The sequence below is a fragment of the Lethenteron reissneri genome, chromosome 23, assembly GCF_015708825.2.
Source record: "Lethenteron reissneri isolate LAM-NWPU_2019-01 chromosome 23, ASM1570882v1, whole genome shotgun sequence".
Taxonomy (NCBI): Eukaryota; Metazoa; Chordata; class Hyperoartia; order Petromyzontiformes; family Petromyzontidae; genus Lethenteron; species Lethenteron reissneri.
Window position 1 is genome coordinate 12,127,060 of NC_083801.1, and position 26,189 is coordinate 12,153,248.

Consider the following 26,189-nt stretch of genomic DNA (forward strand, 5'->3'; position numbering starts at 1 on the left):
TGTTTTAATTATATTCCATGACAATTACTGGGATGTCACATAAACGACAGTGATTGTTAATATGCAAGATGACCACTGAAACCCTATTTATGATTCTGTAACCCGGTCAAGAGCACAACGTTTTTCTGCTGCGTGATAAGTCCCAGAGTCCTGGCATCTCACACAAGTGGCATCGTCTGGATAATTTGGACAACCTGTGAAATAGAATGTTCAGTGCGTGTGAGGCAGTGTTGTTGAAGCAGCGGCGTTTGCCTGCACTGTTAACACCTCACAGCTGTGGTGCTGATGTCGCTCGCACTCAGAAGCACCACGCTCACACACACACCTCTTTGTCCTGTATGTTAGGGTCAGCCTGGCTGTCCATCAGAACAACCATGCAGTTGATATAGCCTCCGTATGCCGCACACTGGAGCGGGGTGCGGCGCACATGGTCCCGCACGTCTGGGTGGATACCATTCCGAATTAGGATAAGGCAGATGTCTGCGTTTCCACCCAGAGCTGCCCAGTGCAGAGGGGAGTGTCCATCCTGGTCCACCAAGTCCACCCGCGCACCGCCTTGCATTTCACATACATGCGCGAGCATAAACACAGACACATGAGCACGCAAACAAATGCACGTGGCCATAACAGCAGACGCACATGCAGAGATATAAGAACAAAGCATAGTCGCATACATGCAAACGCGCAGTATACACATATATACAAATTCATAGATATATGCGCACATATGCCCGAAAATGCACCCCTTTGTGGAAAAGCACATGGCGCACCATGCATTGTGTGAAAGAGATCATCTTCCCGTCTGCACTATAAGGAGGATGTGACAGAATTTTTAATCTTGCTACGCAGCACCTTAATACGCATAAATATTGATAATTATATCATGAAGAATTACGTACAGATCTGTTTACATTTCAATACTGCGTATCTTAATGGAAAAACATTTGTAAGGTGGTTTTCTCAAGGCAATGTAAATTTGCTTAAAAAATGGATATAATTTTATGAATGAACTTGACAGGCAATACAATCCAAACACAGCACATTAATCATTTAACTTATAAATATTCTATGCCCTGAGAGGGTAAATTAACTTGGGGCGGGAGGGGGGTGGATGGTTGGGGTGGGGAGCAGTGTGGAGCAGACACGTACGGGCGCGCGTGCGTGCGTACGCGCACACGCACCTTCAATCAGGGTCTCGATAACCTCCTTGTGGCCCATCTCGCAGGCGCGGAAAAGCGGCGTGTGCTTCATGACATTGGCTGCATCCACCTGCGCCCCGTGGGCCAGCAGCAGACGCACCGTGCTCACATGACCGGAAAGCGCGGCCGCGTGCAACGCTGCAGAAACGGGGAGGGGAGGAAGGGTAGCACCTTGCAAACATGCCGGGGCGGTTTACCCTCGTCGCGACTCGCAAACAGTAAACAAAACGATGCCTCCCTGTGATTCAACGCGCAGACGGGATGGACGCGCCGCAGGCAGATGCACCACCTGAGTCGCTCGGCAGATCAAATAGCGCTGTTTGGATAAGCAAACGGGCTTGAGGACCCGGTTAAAAATGCAACAGTATGGCCGAACGACCGATCGCCCACATGATCGCCCATGTGTAAAGTAACCGAGTATACAAAGACGGGCATGTTTTTTAGTCAGGTCTTTTAAATAATGCTTAACAAAGGGGGATGTTTCTTCCCACCTCAACATTTTTATTTTCTGTTAAGTAATTTTTCAACGATTTTCTCATGGTCTAATACCGAGTATCCGGCCAGGTGGCTCAGCGGTAGAATGAGCAGCTCACAATTGTGAGGTTGCGAGTTAAATTCGTGGTTGGGGGTTGATTCTTATGGAGTCGATAAAATGAGTAGCACTTCGTGGAGAAGTGAACGGCGGCTGCCCTATGAATACTATCCCCTGCGATAAAGAATGTGGCTCAGGACTGTAAATGGGCAACCACCTCAAAGTGCTCGTTTGAGCAGGAATCACTTCAACTTTTTAATACTGAGTGGCACGTGGTATCAACAAAAACTTGATATTACGTTTTAAGAAATGGGGTGACCCTCCATTGCTTCCAGGTTTAAAAAAAAAAACTTTATTAATCAGCGCCTTTGACATAAATATAATAATTGAATCCACCAGTTTTACACCGCATTAAAAATCAGGTTTGGCACTTGTGTTGTTGCTCTGGCGACCAGGAGATCGATGATCGATGTTCGTTGATAGCGTTCGTCGTGATTTTTCACGTAACAGAGTGGGCTGCGTGAAGGCTTGCCATCTTCCACTGACCATGACTAACATAAAAACACGCAGTTTTGTTGTTACACGGCTGTACACGAGTAGCGACAACTAAGTGGAAGATGACGCCCTAAGTAATGGTACTCGACACTACAGGTCAAATCATCTCCGGCTAACCGCTTTTAGATTACCTAATGCGTTCTGCTGCTGCAGGTTTTCCGTAACTTGGTGTGAGGTGGCTAATCCGCTTACGGTGTTAAGTTATCCCGGGGGTGTACAGTGAGGGAATCAATCTGCAGGCCTCCCCCTTCCACGGCAGGGATTTGCCACAGTCGCTATAAACATCATAATCAGGACATTTCAAGCCTCCTAACGATGCAGCTAAGGCTCATGTGGAGCATTGTTTGGTGATGAATAAGTGCACCTCATGATTTCAAAATAATTACACAAATGATCTTGCTATTTTAAACCAATGGATTCAAATGGGAGAGAAAAAATATATATATATGTAAGCTTGACCGTTAAAGTCATTCTATTTATTGTTTATGCATGTGCGACTGATATACAATGCTAATAGAATATCAGGGATTCTTTTCCAGCACTGGGGGCTGTACACATGCCCACGGGTGTGATGGCTATTTCTCTATCCAAATGGCTGCACGCAAGCCTCATGGCCCAGAGTGATGCTCGACATGCGTGATGATGCTGTTATGACAGCTGACACACACGATGAGAAAGTCACGACGGCAAAAACACGAAGAAGACACAGTGCAAAATTGTAACAGTAATTTGACTGAATTATGTCTAGAAATATCCTTGTAGCTAACAGGCAAACCAGTGTAATCGTACAACCACGATACAATTACGAATGCAATTTTGATATTGAATTTATGTTTCCAGGTGTTTGTATGATCATGACCACTGGGTATATGTAAAGCACTTAACCCAATCCTTAAAAGTGAATTTGCAATTTAGGTAAAACGTATGAAACATAGCACATGATGTTGTAATTGCGTTGCAACTACTTAATTAAGTATATATTAGTAGCAGTCTTTATATTGTGTATTTTTAGAGAGTTCTTTATGTTCAACAATCGAGTTTATTCCCCAGGTATTAGTGTTGTACAATCACATCACTTTTAAACCTGAGTGATATAGCATTCAATTATTGAATAAGAATACAATAAACTTTTGCTAAAAAAACCTTAATTTTTGGAATTACAATTTTATTTTTCTGTGCTTTTCAAACAGTATTTTTTTTTACAATACAAACAATGTCTTATTTTTATCTATAACAAAAACATCCAATGTACACTATACTGGATACTATATTGGATTTCAAAATAAGGTTTTTATAGACAAAGTGGAAATGGTTACTGGGAAAGGTTAAGAAAGTGTGAGATGCCAGCAGACAGTGCAGGTTTAATAAAGCCAGTGGAATCGCTCACTGGGAGAGTTTAATCAAACATCTAAAACTTCTCAAAGACTGGTTTGTAAGCTAATCTGCCTGTGTGCTCGGCACTATGAGATATAAGGCCATCGCACAGTCCTGTTAATGCAAATTTCACAAGTGTTAATACACATTCATATAAAAAGTGAACTCATCTTTAAACTTTTCCACCTTCTTTTAAATATCCTAAAAAAGCACTTGCCTCTTGTGTGGATAGCAGATGTGTGCGAGACAAGTTTTGACACGTGTAAAGGTTAAAGCTATCCGTGTAACATGTCTTGTGGTCAGTGTGATCCAGGTTTACACACACACACACACATGCGTATATAACCTTTATGGATTGTGATGGAAAACGATGTCTTAATGCATGTCATGTCTGGTGCCACATGTCAAGACACAGGGCATTTCAGTGGATGGTCAGATTCAATTTGTCTGTCACGGTGGCTTTTCTTTATGGAATTATTCCAAGACTGTGAGTCATGAGCACAGTGACATCGGGCACAAAGTTGTCATGCCGTATGGCTGACATTACAAGATTATTTCACATTTTCTGTAAGCAACATAACAGTATGGCAGCTCACGATATGACAAACCTATAGTCATATTAAGATGACAGGGTATTACTTTCCGACTGGAAGAACCAAAACTATTAAGAGATAAGGCAGCATCAAATCTGTAACACATTGATCTGCATTTTTGGAATGAAAATGCATTTCATATAATTCCAAAATATTCCAAGTTAACTTTTAAATGCTGCCGATGTACCCACTGAAGTGCTTGCAAAATACTTTCTCTGTAGAATGCAAATCCTATGACAATCAAACAGCAGGAAATCGAGGTGCACCTCCTATGAAAGCACCTAGACGGCCACCTGTCACGGGTGCCGCAGTGGGCACGTGGCCACTCACGTGCGGGCAGGAGGGCCCTACCAGTGCCGCCGTACTTGTCGGCGAGGTTGACGTCGAGGTTGGAAATGAGGCGCAGCATGGTGCTCACGACGGCATCGCTGCCTTTGCCAGCCGCCCACATGAACGCCGTGCGGCGCTCCAGGTCAGGTTCGTCGTGCACCGATGGGTGCGAAAGGAACACTTCCACCGTTTCCTGCCGGATTAACGAAAATGTACTTTTTTCCGCCCTCCTTCAGCATCACTATGAACATCGTGTGTCAATGCTACCTTATTCAACAAACTTAATGAGCTGACCGTGACAGCTGTAAAAAAAAAAATCCCGAGCGCATAATACGCTTGCCTGTCCAATAAAATCATGCCAAGAAATGTTTGGAAAGGAAAAAAAAGAACAACAACACAACCTTTACGTAAGCATGTCTATGCATGCTAAATGTTACCGTGCTTATGAGAAGATTACGGTTTGTTAAAATGAAAGGATTGAAAAAGAACATTACGTGACAAAACTTTCAATAGCTGAGAAACAAAAAGCACGGGTGAGTTAGAAAGGAGACATGCAAGCCTTGGAACAGGTGCGCTCACCGCATGGTTGCTCTGAGCAGCGTAGTGCAGGGGCGTGGCTCCCTGGCTGTCTGAGGGAATGGTGCCAGAGGAGTTCCTCTCCAGCAGTAGGTGAACTATTTTAGCGTGACCTGAAAAGCAGCATGTCGGTGACACTCCGTTCATACACACAGTGTCTGTTTTTGCTTTTGTTCTGTCCGTTAGCTTTGCAGGCTGATAAATGTGCAAACTGCACCTACATGCGTGGCTACGTAATCAGTATTCATAACTATAGCAGGACGTGATAGAAAGTCTTGTCTTTAAACAACTAGATTGTTGGTGGTCATTCCAAGTATTAGGATTATGGGTGGAATTACAAATAAGAATATGAAATTGCAGGATTCGATCTGCCTTCTAGTGATCGTCATTGTTGTACTTACATATACTTGCATACACTATAGTAGATTTTTAAGCATATTATAAAAAGGTAACCATTAAAATAAACTACAGTATATGTACAAAGCATATGCAACAAAGGCACCCTCACAGTGGAAATGTGCAAACCCACATACATCATGTTGTACGGAAATAACAAAAACAATCAATAATCACAATTTTCCTCTCCGAAAACCATTTGTAAGAAAATGACTCGGTAGCGTTCATCAGCACAATTGACCGAGGCAGCTGGACATTGTCACCGCTGAAGGCAGAGCAGCCCACAAGCACGTGAAGCAGATTTCAACTCTCTTAAAAAAAACCCTTCACAGCACTTCCCCCCCCCCCCACTTGACTGGCCACCCACCCTCCCTCGTTAACCGATATTGACCCAGGGTAGCACAGGATCGGCTTGGTATTTACAGCCCCGTTCAGCTCCAGCCATTAACCTCCCAACCGGGGGCCACGCAGGTTTTATACCCTTCGATTAATGCCGCTGAGAAGGAGGGCTCTCCCACAGCTTAGAGAGTGGCATTAAGAGCTTTCTTACCAAATGTGACTTGTTTATTTATTTATTTGTTACCTTGCGGCTCTTGTTTAGCAATTTCACCGACGAATTCTCATTCTCTTCGTTTAAAAAAACACAATCATGTACACAGCATGGTTTGTCAGAAACTACCTGTGTACTTATATTTGTCTTGAAATTTGAAGGAACTGAAACAGATTTTAAATGACCGCATTGGTGAAATGTATTCCAACAAATGGTCAAACATAACTCTCCAGAAAAATACGCTGGGAAAAAATTCCCAACTGTTTTAAATCCCACTATTTTCAAGTAAGTTTTCAGATGTGTGTATGCTTGCCATGTTGTGTTTTTTTGCGGATGTGATTTACACTTCAGCAAAAAACCTTCAATGTTTGCAAAACACGTTCAGTTAACATCCATCATATGATAGGCAACAACTAGCGTGCAAACGCTTCCATGTTTAAGTTAAATTATATTAAGTACGAATACACGTACACAGCAGCATATCGACACACCCATGTATAGAATACTATTGCGTAGGTGTATGTGCTTGTGCTGTATAGCTCTCGGATGCGTTTTTGGGCTGTTCCACGTGTTGTTCGTATGGCGTCGGACGCTTTGCTCCACGTGTTGGAAGCTTCTTCAGGAACTGAATTCTGAACTGAATTCTGAAGAAAACACATCGGTACAGCCTAAAAACACATCACAGAGCTACACATACAGCAAACATAAACTAATCACATGCACATACAAAAAATACACACATATAAACACAGTGATAATCTAGAATAGTCATAACAATAAGCATAAACCACTTTATGTGTGACGTAACTGAGACACACAAACCAACTACATTACTGTACTCTATTCGGCCAGTCTTCAGATCCACACATCCACCTAGAGATAATGACAGTCTTGGCTGCAAAGCCATGGGGAATTGCCTGGGGAACACATGGGGAGGCTTGGTGTGTGTGGGGTGTGTGGGGAGAGGGATGCCCGAGTGAGCTGAACTACCGAGCAGCGCGGCCCAGTGCAGCGAGGTGCGGAAGAGGTTGTCAGTAGGCCATGACGTTGCAGACTTGCGGCGATGTCAGGATGTCCACCACTGCCTCGTTGCCATCAGCCACGGCGAAGTGGAGGGGCGTGCGTCCCTCGTAGTCCTGCCAGTTGAGGATGGAATCGGTCGGCGTGGCTTCCTGGGAAATATTACAGAACTAAACAAAACAACTTTTGCGGAGACACGCACAAAACAATGCTTTGAATAGTGGTTTGTTTTAGATATCACCGCACAAAGGTAAAGGTGCAGCCTTCACTAGAAGGAGTTCTAGTGAGCCCCAATATAGTGATTATTTTGGCCGACTGTTCTACACTGGCCAGATATCTTGGAAAAGGTGGGAGTACCCACACTTTACCACACCAGACACGATCTGCTGATCCACTGTGGTGGACCTATTTATCCTGCTATGTGGACAGAGGGGCGGGGGGGGGGCAGGAGTTTTAAGAAACTTTCCCATTGTGTCAAATGTCATACTGAGAGTTTGAACCAGTGACCTCTATATTGCAAGTCCTGTGTGTAGTGACATTGAATGAGTCACTGTAAAGCGTGGCGCTGGGAGATTGGTAAACAATGGAATTAGGGGTAGCAGCCCGTTCTACCAGTTGAACCCGTAGGCCAAGCCCGGAGCCATCTGGGGGATTCAGAAGGATGCGTGGCCGAGGGCGGAGCCTGGACACGCTGGGGAGAATAAAAGGCGAGCTCCGACTCACAGTCGGGGCGGCTGCCTTCGGGAATGGAACTCGTCATGCTGCTGTTGTCGTGGTCTTCGCCTCTTCAAGCTGTGGGTCTGGAAGCATGTTGGCTGTCCCAACCCAGTATGGGGTTATCCCCTATGGCTGTGAGAGCTTGAATAAACAAGAGGGATAATGCCTCCTACTTGTGTCTCTGAATTAGTACACTACATTTGGTGTCAGAAGTATTAACGAATTTTTTTGTAGGGTTGTTAGGAATTTTTTTTTTTCCCTTTCCCTTCGAATCCCAGTGGGGGGAGATAGGCTATGTCAACAGCCACGAAGAGGATTGCTTTCATCAGCACATCCTCGAGCAATGAGGGCGACGGCGAGGAGGGATTCCCAGGCAGCCGGGACCCCAGTGGGGGGTCCCGGAGAGGTGGTCCCGGCGGGGCAGTGGGTGAAGGGCGACGAGTGCTGCAGGCACTCAGCGCGCGCATCATGGAGCTGCTGATGGGAGTTTGCGGTTTTGTGTGGATTTTCGGAAATTAAATAAAGTCGGACTCGTATCCGCTCCCATGGATGGACGATTCGTTGGATGCCCTGTCGGGGGGCGCGGTTTTTCTCCTACCCTGGATCTATTGTCGGGGTTTTAACAGTTGCCCCTGGGTGAAAGTTCAAAACCTAAAACCGCATTCCGGACACCGCAAGGGATGTTTCAATTTGACGTGCTTCCGATGGGGCTTCACTCAGCTCCGACCACGTTCCAGCGACTTATGGAGTTGGTACTGTCCAGGCCAGTGGCGGCTCCTGCAAAATCTTTCAGGGGGGGACAAATGTCTGGATGATTGATAAGGATAGGGTCCACCCATGCAATGGATAAATTAACAGCTTAAGCATGTAAAGGCAACTTCACTTCTTTAATATTAATGAAAAATAAAGTGACTCTTACAATACATCTTGTTTGTTTCTATACTCACTATTAAAACAAACCACTCAAGTTTATTTTATTAAAGATTCCACTAGGTGGCAACAAATTATATTGTTGGATGAAACGTGCTTACGTATGATGACGTAAGCACGTATGATGACGTAAGCACGTTAGGGCGAGCCCTCCCGGAAGCCATAGAGAATGCATTGCAGCGCCCCCGTTCAAAAATAAACATCTTTGAATGTAAGTCTATGGGGCCACTCGGGGCGATTCTCAGCTGGAGGGAAATCGCCCAAAAAGAGGCGGTACTCCACAGAACGTGACATGACGCTGATTGGACTATATCCAGAGGCACAGTGACGGCTAGCGTGACTCTGTGGTTGAATGACATTGGTGGTGTGTCGCCCAATCGCCCTAATGAAGAAACCGCCCCTGGTTCAGGCTCCAATGGAAGTCATGTCTGATCTATTTGGATGACTGATTGTCTTTGGTCACACGTTCCAGCAACATCTGCAGCGGTTGCATGTGGTATTTGTTAAAATACGGGCGGCTAATTTGTTACTTCTTGTAAAAGTCGGTTCGCTACCTGGGTCACGTTGTTAGCGAGTCTGGGATCGCCACGGACCCTGTAAAGACTGCGTGCATGCATGAGTGGCCGACCCCCACGTCGGTGGGCGAGGTCCGCAGTTTTGTGGGGTTGGTGTCTTATTACCGCCGCTTCGTGCCCGGGTTTGCAACGACCGCAAGGCTGCTCCACGCTCTCACGGCAAAGGGCCAGAGGTTTCAGTGGGGGAAGGAGGAGGCTGCATTTGTTATGCTGCACGATGGCCTCGTGAACGCACCCCCCCCCCCTCCGGTACCCCGATTTCACCTTGCCATTTGTGTTGGATACAGATGCAAGCGATACCGGGATCGGCGCCGTCTTGTCGCAGGTGGAGAGCGTGGTCGCTTACGGTAGCCAAGTGCTGTCCCCCGCAGAGCAGCGCTATTGAGTCACGCGCCGCGAGTTGGTGGCTATCGTACACTTTGTACAGCAGTAACCGCCCGAACCTCTACGGCAGGCAGTTCGTGGTACGCATGGACCACGTGGCTTTGTAATACCCGCTGTGTTGACCAGCTGTCTGCGCAACTCTCGCGACGGTTGGAAATTTTGCAAGATTATCCATTCGAAGTCACCTATAGGAAAGGGTGGCACACTGCAATGCGGACGCTTTGTCGCCGAAGAGCCAGTGCGCGTGTTTTATGGGCGCCGGCCGTTGTAAGCAGGTAGATGCGGGGGAGCCGGGCGTCATTGTAGCGTCGGTGGATGTTTCGCCGCCCGTAGCGAAGGTGGCACACGATAACACCATTGGTCTTGCGCACGAGGAATGGGGGCGCCCCGCGGAAGACGCCTCCTTACTGAAAATACGGTGCCACGTTGGTGCGCCAGGCGATAGGAATGGTCCAGGGAGTATATCCCCCATGGTCCTCCGAGATGGGCTACTAATGCGCTGGGATACGGAGGTACAGCGGTACTGTATCGTTGTGCCAACTGCTTGTGGGGTAGGGTACCGAGAGATGCCCATGTGCGGCTGATGCACCTAGGGGTGCAGAAAACATTATCGACGTTGAAGCGTGACTTCTTTTGGCCTGGGATGTCGGAAGACGTCCACAACGTGCTTAAAGGTTTTGTGGAATGTGCTCGCCGGAAGCCCCCGCCAAGGCTGGCCCGACCACCATTGCAATCTATCGGGGTGTCCCGTGTCAATGAACTCGTTGCCCTCGACATCCTCGGGCCATTTCCCACCACTCCGAGGGGAAACACATTTTTGCTGGTAGGGGTCGAGAACCTGTCGCGGTGGCCGGTGGCATAGACCCTGCCGGATCAGTCGGCGGCGTCCTTTATGGACGCGTTCCTGTATGGTTTCGTGTTGAATAAAAGGGCTCCAGAACATCTCCTTATGGACCAAGGTCGAAATTTTTCTTCAAAATTGTTGCAAGAGGTATGTGACTTGTTGGGTATAAAGAAAATTCGAACTTCGCCCTACCATCCCCAGACTGACGGAATGGTAGAGCATTTACTGAGGAGTCTTACGTCCATGTTGTGCCAACAAGTCAATGAGGTCCGATTGGGACCTACACTTTCCGGGGGTTCCTGTGGCCTATAGGATCGCCCCTCATGCCTCTACCGGGTTCTCCCTGTTTTTTTAATGTACGGGAGAGAATGTGACCGTCCCATGGAAGCCCAGTTAAATATTGAGCCGAGCAAGAAGAGAGCCACTGTGCCGGGACTTATGAGCCTCACCCTTAAGCGGTTGATGGAAGCACGGGAGGCGTCCTAATTCGGCCAAGCGGCAGGGCTGCGAATGAAAAACTGGCTGGGCTTAAGGAGTCTGGAAACCTGTGGAAGCCTGGGGAGAGCGCATGGCTGCATTGCCCCCAGGTGCCTCTAGGCACGTTTCCTATATTACATAGGCCATGGCAAGGCCCGGTGGAGGTAAATTAGGTGAGAAAGTCGCAGTGTGTGCGGATCCAGGTTTGTCGCAGGCTTTGGTATGTGCACCCGCCCCAACTGAAGCCCTATTTTACACCTTATGAGGGCATTTCATCTCCACCATCTGATGGCCGGGTGATTGATGTGCCCGACGGAGCCGGACATACGGTTACGGATGATACGCCTCAGCGAGGCTCTGTTCCTCCATCTGCAGGATCCCAGGGTCTGACGCCCGTGGAACCAACAGCGGCGCCGCCCACAGGCGGATCGGGGTGGACGGGATGACCGCCACCCGCATCTTCTTTTCCTCCATCTTCATCCCGGGAGGGACCGTGCCCATTGAGCCATCCTTGGGTTACCCCCGGGGTCCCCGGAGGACCCGTGCCGGGCCCATATGAGGGGCCGGCAACGGTTCGGTTCAGATGACCGCCCCTACCCGTCGTTCGGTTGCTGTTATTTTGGGGGCTGGATTGTTGCCATGCATTGCGAATATTGCGTGGATATTGTTGCGTTCGTCATCCCGCTATGTGACGTATAAAGGTCAGCCAGGACGGCTGTTTTTCTTCACGTGGCAATGGGAGATTGGTAGACAATGGAATTAGAGGTAGCAGCCCGTTCTACCAGTTGGACCCGTGGGCCAAGCCCGGAGCCATCTGGGGGATCCAGAAGGGTGCGTGGCCGAGGGCGGAGCCTGGTCACGCTGGGGAAAATAAAAGACGAGCTCCGACTCACAGTCGGGGCTGTCATCGGGAATGGAACTCGTCATGCTGCTGTCGTGGTGGTCTTCGCCTCTTCAAGCTGTGGGTCTGGAACCATGTTGGCTGTCCTGACCCAGTATGGAGTTATCCCCTATCGCTGTGAGAGCCAGAATAAACAAGAGGGATAACGCCTCCTACTAGTGTCTTTGAATTAGTACACTGCATGTGTATGAATCATCGCACTATGGCAGCGCTCATTGTAATATAGCAATAATAAAACTGAAATTTGTTGAACATTTTGTTGTGAACAAGGAAACATTATAATTGTCACATTATCACACCAGATGTATTAATTCTATGCTACTTTTTCCAAGCTTTTATATGATAAAGATAAAGAACACTGCCTGAAAGGCAGGTGTCATTTCCTTCTAATGAGAAATATTGAAATGGCAACACAAACATAACCAAATTTATGCTATATTATATTTGATACAATTTTCACAATGAATATTTCACATCAATAACTGATCAACATTCCAAGCTGTGCTTGCTTCCAATGATCTCCACCTCCGTGCCACCCACCAGCAGGCAACGAACAGTGTGGACGGCCGAGGGATCCTTGTTGTTGGCTGCCCAGTGCAGCGGTATCTTGCCCTCACTGTCCGGTACGCCAATATTGGAGTCGTGCTTGATGAGCATCCGCACATGCTCCGGGTGATTGTAGTAGGCACTCCAGTGCAGTGCTGTCCTCTGTGGGCACACATTGGTTGGCACACCAATACAAACTGGCACCAATCCAGCATCGAAAGGTCAAGTCAAGTCTGTGTACCGCCTGCTCAAATAAGAAAATGAGGGCAGGGCTCATCCCGGTTAGTGTCGCTGAGCCAGTGGTGGAAATTCCATGACCAGATGCTTGGGTGCCAGTGTCTTTATTTGCATAGGACGTCCACGCAAAGGAGGGGAATTGCTTGTCAGAGGGGATTCAAGGAAGAGAGGTTTTCTGGGGAATGACGGTGCACCAGGTGAAACATCAAATATGACCCGGAAACACAAACATTTCATAATTGGGGTATCATGACAAGTATCTGTTGTTAAGAAAACATAAAGCAAATGGAATGACCCTTAATGATCAGATTTCAGAGACATAATTCTCATGGGAAGAATGATTTTTGCAAGTAGCAGTTTGTGAGTTAATTGTGAGCTACAATGTAATTTTCAAAGTAAAATGATTCTGTGTTGTATGAAATCCAAATTCAATAAGAGGTGATAACAGCTTTTTTTATTGTTACTACAATATTCACGGCATATCTCAAGCCAAACTATTTATCCGCACCAATACAGGTATGCATTCCAGGAGTACTGTATGGTCAAATAATTCCCAACGACATGCAGCATGGCATTGAGAATGCCCTCACCCAGCAGTGGATTGAGTTGTAAATGTCAATTTGAGATAGCTCATAAGCATAAAATTCATGCTCATAATTTAGTCAGGAAGATATCAATTCAGTTGAGGTTAAGTTGAGGTCGTTGTCAACATAAATGAAGCCTTTTGGAGAATACAAATTATACTTGATAACTAATTTGGCTCACATGTTGGCCTAACACACGTAAATTACCCCTTTGTAAAGAAATTTGACCGTTGTTTTTGTAATAACGCTAATGCTATTTGCGGATTAACTGGCACGTATTCCACATCTAGAATTAAGTAAATAAATAACCATTATGACATTTTGGCAAGCAATTTTTTTTCTTAATTCTGCCAGATACAGCTCCATGAAAATTACTTTTAAATCTTCCCGTGGCAAAAAAAAAAATGTAATTGCATATTAATACGTTGAAACAACTATCTACAAGAGTGGTATGTTTAAAATGGTTACATTTAGTTCATTTTAAGAATGAAAAGAATTCCTCTTTTAGTATTGTTAATAGTTAGCTTCATTGAATACAAATAATAATCACAATTTCTAGCAGTTATGGCACTGGGCAAAAAAAAAAATCCCTTGTTTATTGAGGATCTTTCTGGTCACAGCCAGTGTTATAATGCCCCTATACCAGAGGCGTTTTAGAGCATAGATTACCATCGAGAATCAGCTCCCAACAACACCCAGGGGTGGCCGTCAACAGGGAGCCTGGCGAGGGCAGGGGTTGATGTGGTTGGACTACAGGATTACAGCTGCCTCTGCTATTAGGAGGAGGTCAAGGTTCCTAATCTGCCCTCTGTGGGTACTAGGGGTAAAATGTTTGACTTAGTATTGCTCTTGTCACACCTTTGTGGAGCCCAGACCTGTAATTTACTGCCTGATAATGAATGCTGATGCCTTTTAGACAAGGGGCTTGTTCAAAATCTGCCAACAGGCCCCGCTTTATCACTGCTGTAACCAATATCTCAATTATTTTTCTTCGGTCTAAATAGACCTTGGTCTGCAAATTGTGGACACCCCAAGTAGGGTCATCGTTCCTGAATGTGTCCCGTGGGTCTCGCACAAAGGATATTTAGAGTTCAACCCTAATAAAATGGGGGAGGGCAAGGGCAGCGAGTGGGAGGACAATCCCATGGGCATGTCAACATACCCATAACATGACCTTGGGGTGCAGACTGGAGGTTTATGGAAACCGCTGTGCTTAACATGCTCACCTCCTTAGTTAAGAAAGAACGAGGGCACAAATTAGGTCCGTTGTCACAAGTCATATTTGAAATAAAACCACTAGAATTGAAATATCTGCCCTGAAGTTAACCAGTCTTGCAAAAAAAAACTACACTAATATAGATGAAGTATGTTATAAATAAGAGAGTTGGTAAGTTCAATACTAGTGGATGTAATATAGATTATTTACGTATGTGTATAAACATATATTCAAGAAGATCTGGTTCTGAAAAAAATGGACTGTTTCTTTTTTTGGAAAGCATAGTTTCTTTCCACTTATTTAACACATGTTATATGTGCGGAAGGTACAAGAAATTTTACAAACGTACAATGAAATACAGTTTCAAAGAAAATATTTTGGAAAAAAAAATGTGATGCAAACCCCACAAATACAGCATTTAATACATATCAGACATCATTTGAAAGGAGCTGCATATTTAAAAATCATCCACTGAAAACTAAAAGAACAACGCAAATCACGCTAAGCAATTCAGCAGCTGCAACTCTGCTCCAGATGATTGCTATTCCTTTCAGTGGGAAAGTAAATATTGAAAAGCTCATTATATGTCGGCGGTAATTACACGTTTGTATCTACGGACATTTCACCGCGTTCGGCCCATTATCTGCTTAACTCGGAATAGGTTTGCCGCAGCACGCAACAGAAGCAGTTATTAATTACACGTTGTGCAGTCGCGGCGCGCTGCCCGAGACGTCCCTGCGGCCGTATCTGTGAAATTAGAGGCGCGTTACAGCGCTGGCAATTATTCACTCGGATGGCTCGCCAGGGCCCGCCGACCGCGCCGAGGCGCGCCCGGCCGTGCCCAGCCACGCGGTCCGAGGGAGGCGGAGGCGCTCTGCGCTCCACACCTGCGCGCAGGGCCAAAATCGAGCCCCCTCCCCACCGCACCGTGCGCGCACAAGCACGCGTGTGCACGCGTGCACGCGCAACCATTGCCTGTGCGCGACGTGTCCGTAATTATGCCCGTGAATCTTGAAAACAATAAAAACTTGTTTTTTTATCCCGCTGACAAATTAAAAACGCCTTAATGGCTAAAGGAATGGCGTAAACCTGCGTGAAATAAAATAGTGGCACATTTAAATATACCTTTGCGTAAAGAAAATAATCACCATTAAATATATGGAGGATGCTGTTATACAATTTACTTTTAGGGAAAGGCTGTGTGACTAAATCAAAACATAGAAAGCGCTGACCGTAAACAAATAATTTTCTACAATTCTACTTAGCTCTAAGACAAATAGTCTCTGTATTAAAAATGAGCATTGCTTCTAAATACTCGTTATTCCAATGATGTATGGCTACCATTTGCAGCGATTTTATTTCTGTTACACGAAGTCATTTGTGCTCGGCAGACAACTCAGGCCAACAACCCTTCAGGGTCAATAAAGTGAGCGCCCCTTTGCGTGACATTGAGCGGCGGCTCTTCAGTCGAGACACTAGCCACCGCCATATGAAGGTGGAATGTGCATAACTGGTTCAGGGCCACCAATAGTCATTTTTGGAATGGAAGTGCTCTGAATTCGACTTGACCTAGACATTCTTGATTTGAATCTTGATTTGTTTGACCTAGACATGCCTGTGGAAGATCAGGTGTGGCTACATATGTTACCAAATAGGGGAAGCATCACGGGTGAAGGGCTGACATGAGTCCATGGAAGCCGTTACCTTCTGGTTGTCCTGCACATCCACCTCACCAGGCTCTGTGTGCTTGAGGAGGAGAGCAAGGCATCTGGGGGTCTCGTGCCGTGTTGCCAGGTGGAGGCCGGTCATGCCCTCCAGGTCCTTTTGTAGCAGACTAGCTCGGCGGCTTAGTAGCAGCTTCAGGATCCGGTAGTTCCCCTGAGTGAGTCAAGGCGCAGGCAAACAGGGACAGAAAAACGCTTGCGGTGTTCACGAAAGCATGAATAAAGATACTTCAAGTGGCAACTAAATGCATTACCAATCTCCATGTTTTCTTTGGCTGAATTTTTTCAGATCAATAAAAACACTAAGTCATAGGTAATTTTTTTAATTTAAGAATTTCAATCAAAGTAATGTAAAGAAAAGTTAAGTCAAAGGAAGGTTTCAGTAAGCAACAAAAATGGTTGGTTTTAGTTTCATATAAATAGAAAGCAAAAGGCTTAGTAGTGTGCCCTTTTCAGCCAGCCCCCTGCCTTTTTTTAGCTGACAGACTGCCGTTCACCATCAACGTCCAAATCAAACCAGCAGGAGCCTGGATCCCAGCTCCCCCGTTGCAGTAAATCTGTGCCCCCCAGTTGCTAGGTCCCACTACAATTCCCTTCACCACCAGAGCTGGGCAAAGATGAAACGTGGCTGTGATGTGCTTCTTAACCACTGTCAAGACCTTGCAGCAGCAGCAGTAGAAATCAAATCAGCAGAAACTGGACATGTCAACAGACTTGCTTTTGGAGCTTTTGCCTCTTGAAAAATAAATGCTAAAATAGATATAAACTCGAGTTTCATGACACTTTTATGGATATGGCTGCATGTGTGTGTTGTAGTTTGTATATAATGTATGTATGCTTACAGTGGGGCATTCAGCACAATATTTCTTCTGACTGTCGATAAAACACTGAAGCGGAAAAGTCATAAAGAGCAATATTTGCTAACAGCTATTAGAAAATATTGTAGAACCGAATCATCCCTATGTTAGTTCCATCGTATCCATTGCCATGCACAAGTAATATATCATTCTACTAGGACTCCTCACACAAGAACCATCGAAGAAAACTTATGGCAGAAGGGCAGTTATAAGAGGGACGTTACGCAACAACCAAAACGGAGACATCGTGATGGTACATATATAGTATAATCGGGCTAAACATTTTACCCCATAGACGCTGTTACGATGAAGCATTGCATCTAAAAATGTGAAGCGCTTTGTTTTTTCTTCTCCCCCTTATTTAGAGCATTAAGACTATTTTTAACTCTTAATAAAAGCCATATGCAGTATTTGTTGGTTTATATATAGCTACCCGATGCACAATGCTAAACTAAGAAGCAGCTGCTCTTTCCTTAAAGGCCCACAGGCTGCATAATTTGCATGCAGCGGTTTTTGTCTGACACGGATGGACCGCTGCCAACTCTGCACCCCATGCAGCAACCGCCACAGGTCAGCACCATCTGCCAGCATGTGCACATCTTGCTAGACAGCCAGACAGGAGGGCGTCGCGAAACGTACGCATGTGTACGCGCGTGTGCCTCGCTCGACCGTCTGAGGTTTCGCGTGGGTGTCCATGCACTGAGAGTGCGCGTGCACTTGCGCGCACGTTAGCTCTCCCACGTGTACGTGGAGTGATGGTTTAAGGTTGGCGCAGGGAGAAATGAGGGCTCCCAACTCAGCAAGCGCGAGCTCAGTGAAGCCAGAGACACACGTCCCAACGCGGATTGTCTTATTTCATGGTAACTCGCCCTGGCAAGCAGGCATATGTATTACGCATCGCAGACTAAAACATATTACTGGTACAATGATCAGCTTATTCTGAAAAAAAGAAAACCTGTAACAGTGAATGTTTTTTCCATTGAATACTTTTGATGTATTCCTAAAATATTTATTTTAAAATGTCTGTGTAATTTGGAAAGTAATTATCTTTTACATTACAGCAAACCATTTACAGCGTAAAAAAGGTATTTCTAATTTAAATTAAGAATACTGTTATCTTGCCTGCAGCTTAACTAATTTATGTGCCTTGTGTAAAAAAAATATTAGCAATAAAAATATCATCAAAAAGCTGTCATTACAAATTACAATCCTCAACCGACTTACAATGGCCATAAAATGATAAATATTTAGTTCTGCTTAAACGCAAAAGGATAACATTCACATTTTGCAAACATGAATGAGAGATTGTCTGAACATAAGCAATGGCTTATCCATGAAATTGTTTTTTATTAACTACGGGTTTGCTTGCAATTTTACAAGGTGTAATTATACATTTTTACAAGGCTCAAAATAACCAAAACATGATTGTGTAGCGACAATGTGGCTGCTTTCCTGCAACACACACGCTCCAGCTCCGCCAGCCATGCCTCTGTGTGCAAGCGCCTGGAAATTTCCCTCTCTCATCTGGGCGGGAGGGGGGGGCGAAGGTCAAAAGCCTGAAGTGCTGTTAATTTCACGCCGCTCTAGTAAAGTAAATTCAGCCCAGCCGCACTTCATTTGGCATAACGGCCAAACCATTCGAGTGTGTCTTAAATAACTTTATTAACAATATCTCCACCGGTGCTGCGCTTAATGGAGAGCGGCGCTACGGCTGCTATCAATCTAGACAACGGAGGCTGGGATGTGACGGGGGTTATTGCTCAACACTGCTTTCCTCCACCACGAAGTGCCACGGATCTGGCCATGGTGCTGAACCAAATGGTTAAAGTCTCAGTTTAATTCCTCAGAACAGCTTGGCTAATGAATGTTGCATTACAGTAATTAGAAACTAAAAAGACACCATTACATCTCCATATGCTTTGAGACGCATTGGGAGAATTATTATATACGCTATTAGGTTTAAGCTTCCAACAGTATGTTGCAGTACAATGTATTTCACATAAATGCTGTACATGGCATTCCACGGCCTTTACCCAGTGGATTACCATAGGACTGTAAATTGTAAATACGATATGGGCACTAGTGAAATAATCAGAAAATTCACATTAAAACCACCTTTAATGCCACAACAAAGAGTAATAATTGAAAAGATTGCAACATTGATTTAAATGTCTACTAAACACAATCTAATTGTGTGTGTGTGTGTGTGAGGAGGCAAAAAGCACTGCAAGGTGGATATGGGTGAAGGGCAAACAGATGTGCATCTTAGTTATCGGGACAACTATTAAGCGTCCTCCGGTATAGTGTGGCATGCTATTGTTCACCAAGTTTAACGTCAGTGTCAGCATTGTAACATTGCAATTTATTTCAGTGTGCACAGTTATAATTCCGAAGTGGAATAGTGCACGCATCAGTAAAGGACAAGGGTTCGGTTGCATTGGTCTTGTGTTGGGAAGGCTGATCTTTCTGACAACATGGGGTAAAATCCACTGAATCCTGAGAATCCCAAGCTGTTATGCTGGTGGAACAAGTTGAAATGGATTTAATTGACACAAAGGTGGGTTGTGGGTAGTGATATTGTGTGGGGGATGGAAAAGGCCTCGAGTTGGAATACAATAAAGCACCAGCACAGGCTGGAAACAGCTTCATCTGGCTTCATGGGAGGACAGCAACGGTAGAGGGTGTGTGGTCGGTCAGTGCGTGAAATTAGCTTGTATTGTGCATGACCATTATTTTAAGTTTGTTACAGTTGGGATGTCACCAATGTGGAAGATCTGTAAGGCAGAGTTTATGTGAGAGAGAGCTTGTACGTGGGTAACGGCGGTGCTTAGATATGATAGAAGGCGCGTGGAGAGAAAGATTGAGGGAGAGATCTCGGCAGATCAGGGTGCAAAGCGAGATAAGTTCTGATCAAAGGCCTAAAATATCGGTGAAAACTGATTATAGGCCCATCAGTTTTTCTGCTGAGCGAATGTAAACTGTAAAATGAAACACAAACATAAGTACAAAGCAAGAAATAAACACATGATTAAGCTCTAGAATATATCCCTTTTACAAGCACATTTTAATGGTATACAAATATTAAATTCTCACATTTTCTCAAGTAGGGTTTTTCATTTTTTATTTAATGAAAGTATAAAGCGAGACTAAATTCAACATATCATTAACAATTTTTAAAAAAACTAATGACGATGTCATTTAACATTATTAGAGGATTTAATCTTGTGATATACAGTACGGTATGTCTAAGTACCTGTATTAACACTGTCAGAACATTTTTTTAAAATGTCTTCTTGAGAAACCTAACTTTGTATATTCAGTAAAAAATATTTTATTGCACTTACTCGACTGTATTCACATTGAACCCGCATTACTAACATACAACCCGGAGTCTACGCCATTCTGTTTACATCAATGCACTAATTCTCATGACCTACATCAGGCTTCAAGTCAATACAGCAGCAATGTGTTCTATTCAGAATTACCTTTTCTTTGTTGCCGTACAAGTTACGTAAATAAACAATTATCACAAATCCTAGGTTGTTTAACACAAATTATAATTGTGAGGCGCAAATAATGTATTCAAACAAAAACATTATGGCTAAGGTTCACAGCAAATGTAAAATGTACAAATGATTCCTTAATTGCCACAGCACTTCCAGTGCAATGCAATTATTGGCAGTGTAAGTACTATGGAAGTAATACTATTTGTGTGTAAAGGAGACAATTCAGGCAAAGGGGCTTTTTTTTGTTCCGTGCTGAACATGAAAGATCATTCTCACACAAGTGTATGGAAGTAGTTTCGTGGCAGGGGTCAGAGACTCGTCGCATGAGGGACAGGGGGGAGAGGGGGGGGGGAAACACTTAACTGTGGTCTGAAAAAGTACAGAGGAAACATTTTTGTACTCTCTACTCTGCACTTTATCAGCATATGTAAAATTAAACAAGCATGAAATTTCTGAGCGCGATTGGTATTTATATTCCTTGTGTCGCCGTCTCCCGCTTCTACAGCCAGGCCTTTTTACGGCAGGGAGATCAATGGAACGGCATTCATCTCCGCCTTCCGTGCGGCGCGAGTCATCCTAACTCGATTACCGCGCCGCGCAAGACAGATGTAATAAATCTGTTTCATGGATGATATCACGGGAACACAGTTTCTAATTACCGCAGTAAATTTACATATTCCTCCTGTTTTGATGTGTGGTCAAGCGCGAAAAACCCTTTTCGTCCCGCTGCTTCCCCAGTCAGCTGTTTGTAATTGCCCGCCAGCCACGTGACTTTAATGGATTGTGCTCTCCGCGTGCTGAAGCAGCCTCAAGACCGGGTCTGGCTTGGCCCACACTTTGCCATTAACCATTTCAGTCACTCCGGGGCCCCCAGAGCTTGCGCCACTGGCACGGTCTGTAACAACTCCACTTGCAACGAGGGACGCGGGCACGACCACCCCACCACCCCACCACAAACAACGCTCATGCGTAACCCAAACGATAGAAAGATATCTGACAAAAAATGCCCTGAGTGGTCTCCACATTACACAATCGTGGCTAAGTAAACTGGCGAAAATGTAAAACCATTTATTGAAAAAGATCTATTGAAATCGGCCGAAAAAAGTTTGAATGACGTCTACAGCATACCTCGTATAGCATGCAAGGGCTTAAATAAGTTTGCCCCTTTGAGAGTGGCTTAGTGGTTGTGTTTAGTTGAATGTGTTAGATAATGGTACAGGATGTGTGTTTTATTATAAGTACACGTGTAGGCTTGTTTGGCTTCCCATCTAACTTTGGCCTAATGGTTTTTATTTGTAGTCATCTGCCAGGTGTCATTCTGTTGAGGTTACTAATTAGCTGTAATTAATCTTTATGCGCTTAGCGTGTAATTGCATTTAATTAGACACACAGCCCCTCAGGCTTTTTAGCAGGGGATGCCATTCACACAGATTTTCACGCACAGACAGATAGATGGATAGGTAAACAGCATGAAAATTATACACAGTATATGTAAAACTAACAATGCATACATTGAAGGTAAATTGGGTAGTGTTTTTAGCAGCATGACTTTGAATATATTACAAATGTGTGTTTCAAGTGCCGCAATTACCGAGAAACATTACAAGTTAGATATTGAGGTTAAACGCACCCATTGACGACATTAACGTTGAACTGTTTTTTTTTTAAAGAAAGTTACGAGCATAATGCTCAAAATACTGGGCTAAATTAGGGGTGAGGTGCCCCAATATAGCTTGCTTTTTAAAAAACAAACTCCCTTTATTTCCATGTAGACACCATTTAGCGCATTTACAGCTTTCAATGTTATTTCTGCAGACTCAACAGTTCGTAATACTGTACATTAAAACACAAATATGATATGAAATGAATGTGTACAGTAACTTAAAAATATATTTTTGAAACTTACTTGGTCTGGAGGGGTGCGGTGTACTGTACAGTACCTGGTTCTCCTTGATACGTGACGTTTGTACACAGCATTGAAACATAACTAATAATTCAGAATTGCTCTGCCCACCATTCAAGTTTCATCTTTGGGAGTAAGATTGTCCTTCTGTGTATATCTGTACTAATTACAGGAATTCTCCCAACAAGAAAAAAATTATATGCAGGGCACGGTCGGTCTACGCAATTCTGAGGAGACTGCAACACATTGCCAATGTCTAGTGTTTAAATGGTGTCTTGTTGACGACAATCCCTTAAAAATCTATTTGCTCGAAGATGCAACGTAAAAAAAATTGGGTTTCCCATTTCAAAAGTTAATGTACAATATTTTATTTGTTCTAGTCACACGAAAATAACTGAACCATCAGTTCAGAGTGAAGCCATTCAAGTGGGCACAACAATCAAAACAAAATTAACAGAGCCCGTCAGCCTAGAACTAATAACCGTTATATTATTAATGACTAAATAGGCACGCACACAACATTCAAAGCGCTGTACTCGAAGAAACAGAAAATGTGCGAAACACTACCTTGCCTGGAGTTCAAACAAACAGTTCTCCGCTTTAGTAGGAGTCACGGCGCGTGCAGCAATTCAATATTTCCAATAAAGAAAAGCCTCTGTTGCTCAGCCTACCCCAAATCCCAAGTTTATCCAATCAGCAGGAGCTGAGTCTAACGGCCATGGTGAAGAAACTCCTTCCTCTCCCCCAGGCGTCGGGCTCGCGTGCAGGCCGGGGTTCAAACAAACCAAAAGACAAGTGCAATATCAATTGCGGGCTGTGATAGTACTCATGTGCACTCTCTCGTTCCCCCTTGCGCTCGCTGACAAGCCACTCGAGGGCTGCCAAAGGAAGCGGCTCCAGCAGCTCGCACCCCGGCCCCCAATTACAGCACGAGGGCCTCTGACAAGGACTTGAGTGCTTGACATATAGAAATGAGCTTGTTTATTGATTCCACGTCTGGGCAGTCACCCCACTATCTTGTAAACGCTGGAGCGCCGCCTCAGAAACCCTCAAATTAGACGGTGTTTTGGGAAGCCCAAGAGGGCGGGCAGTTTGATAAGGAGCAGCTACTAAACGCTCGACGGAAGAACAAATCATAGCATTATGACAGATTGATGATTCCCAGCGGCTCGCCTGCCACGAGTGTCGCACTGCCTTGCAGCGGCGAGCCAAGGTGCCGCGGCGGAGGCAGCGCCAGAGCCAGGGAGAGCGTGTGCTCTCGTGCTCCTCCTTGTTCCCCTGCGAGGCCGTGTGATGAAGAGGTCTGAAAATGCCAGGCCGATTGATCGCCCGGGTCGGCTGGAGAGACCATGGGCGGGCTAACGAGGCAAGAAGAGAGGCACAAACTGCCAAGAGCGGGATGCCTTTGCCAGCCGCGTGGGGTGAGGTGGGGGGGGGGGGGAATGAGAGGGGTGGTGGAAAGCAATTTACTGCAACAACAAGTAATAGCGATATAAACAACGTGCGCTCCTGGGTATAATAATGGGTTTTTTTCCTTCTTTTTCACACCTAAGGGGGTAACACGTATTATCATTAACGGCATCAAAGTGCCAATTATTACACCCTTGACCAGCTTAAAACTGCCCTTTTTTTCTTAACGTTATTTATACAGTTTCCATTTAAATTGGAGAAAAATCAAAGGCAGCAGTATATTGCAGTCATTTTATACAAATAGATTTTGTACAAATATTTTTTTTAAGTATAGATGTTTTTTTTTTTAAACCATGTTATTTTAGGATTCGGATGTATTTATAGCTGTGTAACCCTGGCCGCAAGGTGTAAAAGCCATCAGCGAGCGGGGGTTTAACCAGAGTTCAGCATATCCAGTCCTGCCGAGGCAAGAAGGGAGCACTGGATGTACCATGGGAAGCCCAGTTCTGCCGCCGATCGGCCGACACGCGATTCGTCTTGTGAACCCAGGAGGGACTGAGGATCCACGAGCAGATAACTCACGTCGCTTCAGACCACAAGCTGCCTCCTCCTCCACTCCTGAGCTTCCTTGCTCACCTGACAGCCTCCGTGCAAGTGAAAGGTGACGGTGATCCTTTATGAAAGCCTGACTTAGGGTCACGCGGAGGGGAGCGCGACGTAGCAATGTCAAGACGACGTCCCACTTACTGAAACGTGAGAAATGTCAACGCCTTGCGCCTTTCAGTGCAGGATCGCACTGGCAAGTGCCCCTCATTCACGTTTTACATCTTTGCAGCGGTTTTTCAACAGTTCCTCAGGGTCGCATGCCAGGTCAGACACTAGCCAATTTCAACACACTGTCTCCAAACATAAACACGGCCAGTGCACTCAAGAACTGCGCGGCTTTTTAACTTTCTAAGTCAGCAGGTCGCGGTACCTTTTGTGCAGCGAGGTGCAGAGCGGTGCGCTTGCTCTTGTCCGTTTTGTTGACGTTGGCCCCAGCCTTGAGAAGGGCCTCGGCACACTCTGGCCGGTCGGCCAGCACGCAATACATGAGCGGCGTGCGCCCAAACTGATCCGGAGCATCCCTAAACTCTGGGTTTGCTGGCAAAGAGCAATGCAGCAGCAGCAGCAGCACAAGTTGTACTCATGTTAGGGTGATAAATTAAATGTTTTTGCGAATTCATCCATCAGTGGCCGCGAATTAATATTTAACGCAATAAATTGCATCTGACTTATTATATCTACACTCTGGTCACTGCTGCAATATCAATGTTTATTGCTTTCAAAGGATGAATCTGCAACGGATAAACTCCATCTACAAGATTCCCACTATGTGGCGCCACTAGCTTAAATGCTCAATGGCAATAAACTTCGAAATGTTGAAGAGTTACAGTTTACATTTCGGTTGACACCACAACTTACATAGCAAATAAAATCCAAGCGTGGTAATGAAAATGAGCGAGGTTATATACTTAACATGTTCAAATGTACTGAACTTTTTTTTTGTTCACAACAAGACATGTGCTACTTGCACGGCAAGCATTTTACCTTCGTATACAATGAAGGAGAACATATACAAATGTCACATGTTTTACAGCCCCAAAGTGGCTTAAGGCGTTTTACTTGGCCACAGCTACACCGGGAATGCAAAGCGAAAACTGCTAACAGATTCCACGACGCAGCCACTACATTAAGGCCCACAAACATACATCTTGTTCTTGAGAATGTATTGTAAAGCGAGGACTTGGTGGCAGGATGCAATAACCAACACATTTCTCTGTTGCGCCTGTCTGACACGTTCAGCCCAGGAACCCAACAGTAAACAGCGCACTCAGCTGTGAGATAGCATTATTGTTTTCCCCTGTGGCTCAAGAGCATTAAAAATAAACTGTCCCATAGCAACTTATGTTCCCACTCGCACACGATTGCTGTCCCAAATTTATGACCGCCCCTTGGAGGGGAATAATAAAATCGCATTTTATTTCTGCACCGTGATCGCTGAAAAAATATATATATACGGGTAATGTACTCGATCAAAAAAAGTGTTTTTTTTTCTCCCTCCCAATATGACACCATATCACTCAAATATTGTATAGAGAATGCCAAGTAAGATAGTGGACTTCCTGCAGTGGCTCCTCTTATGTTTAGAGAGCTCATAGGATCACTGTCGGGTGAGCTTTTGGCCTTATGGTATTTACAGTTCTGTAACGC

The 26,189-nt window shown here is 45.0% G+C and overlaps 1 protein-coding gene across 1 annotated transcript in view; it reads right to left on the reverse strand.

Annotated features, from left to right (window-relative positions):
- INVS (inversin) overlaps positions 1-26,189 on the reverse strand; it is a 64,637-nt gene that overhangs the window by 19,821 nt on the left and 18,627 nt on the right. Inside the window, 9 exon segments of the mRNA XM_061557210.1 lie at positions 326-555; positions 1,182-1,337; positions 4,605-4,776; positions 5,163-5,272; positions 7,096-7,138; positions 7,140-7,277; positions 12,494-12,661; positions 16,241-16,414; positions 24,913-25,079. Coding sequence (XP_061413194.1) covers positions 326-555; positions 1,182-1,337; positions 4,605-4,776; positions 5,163-5,272; positions 7,096-7,138; positions 7,140-7,277; positions 12,494-12,661; positions 16,241-16,414; positions 24,913-25,079 — 1,358 coding nt within the window.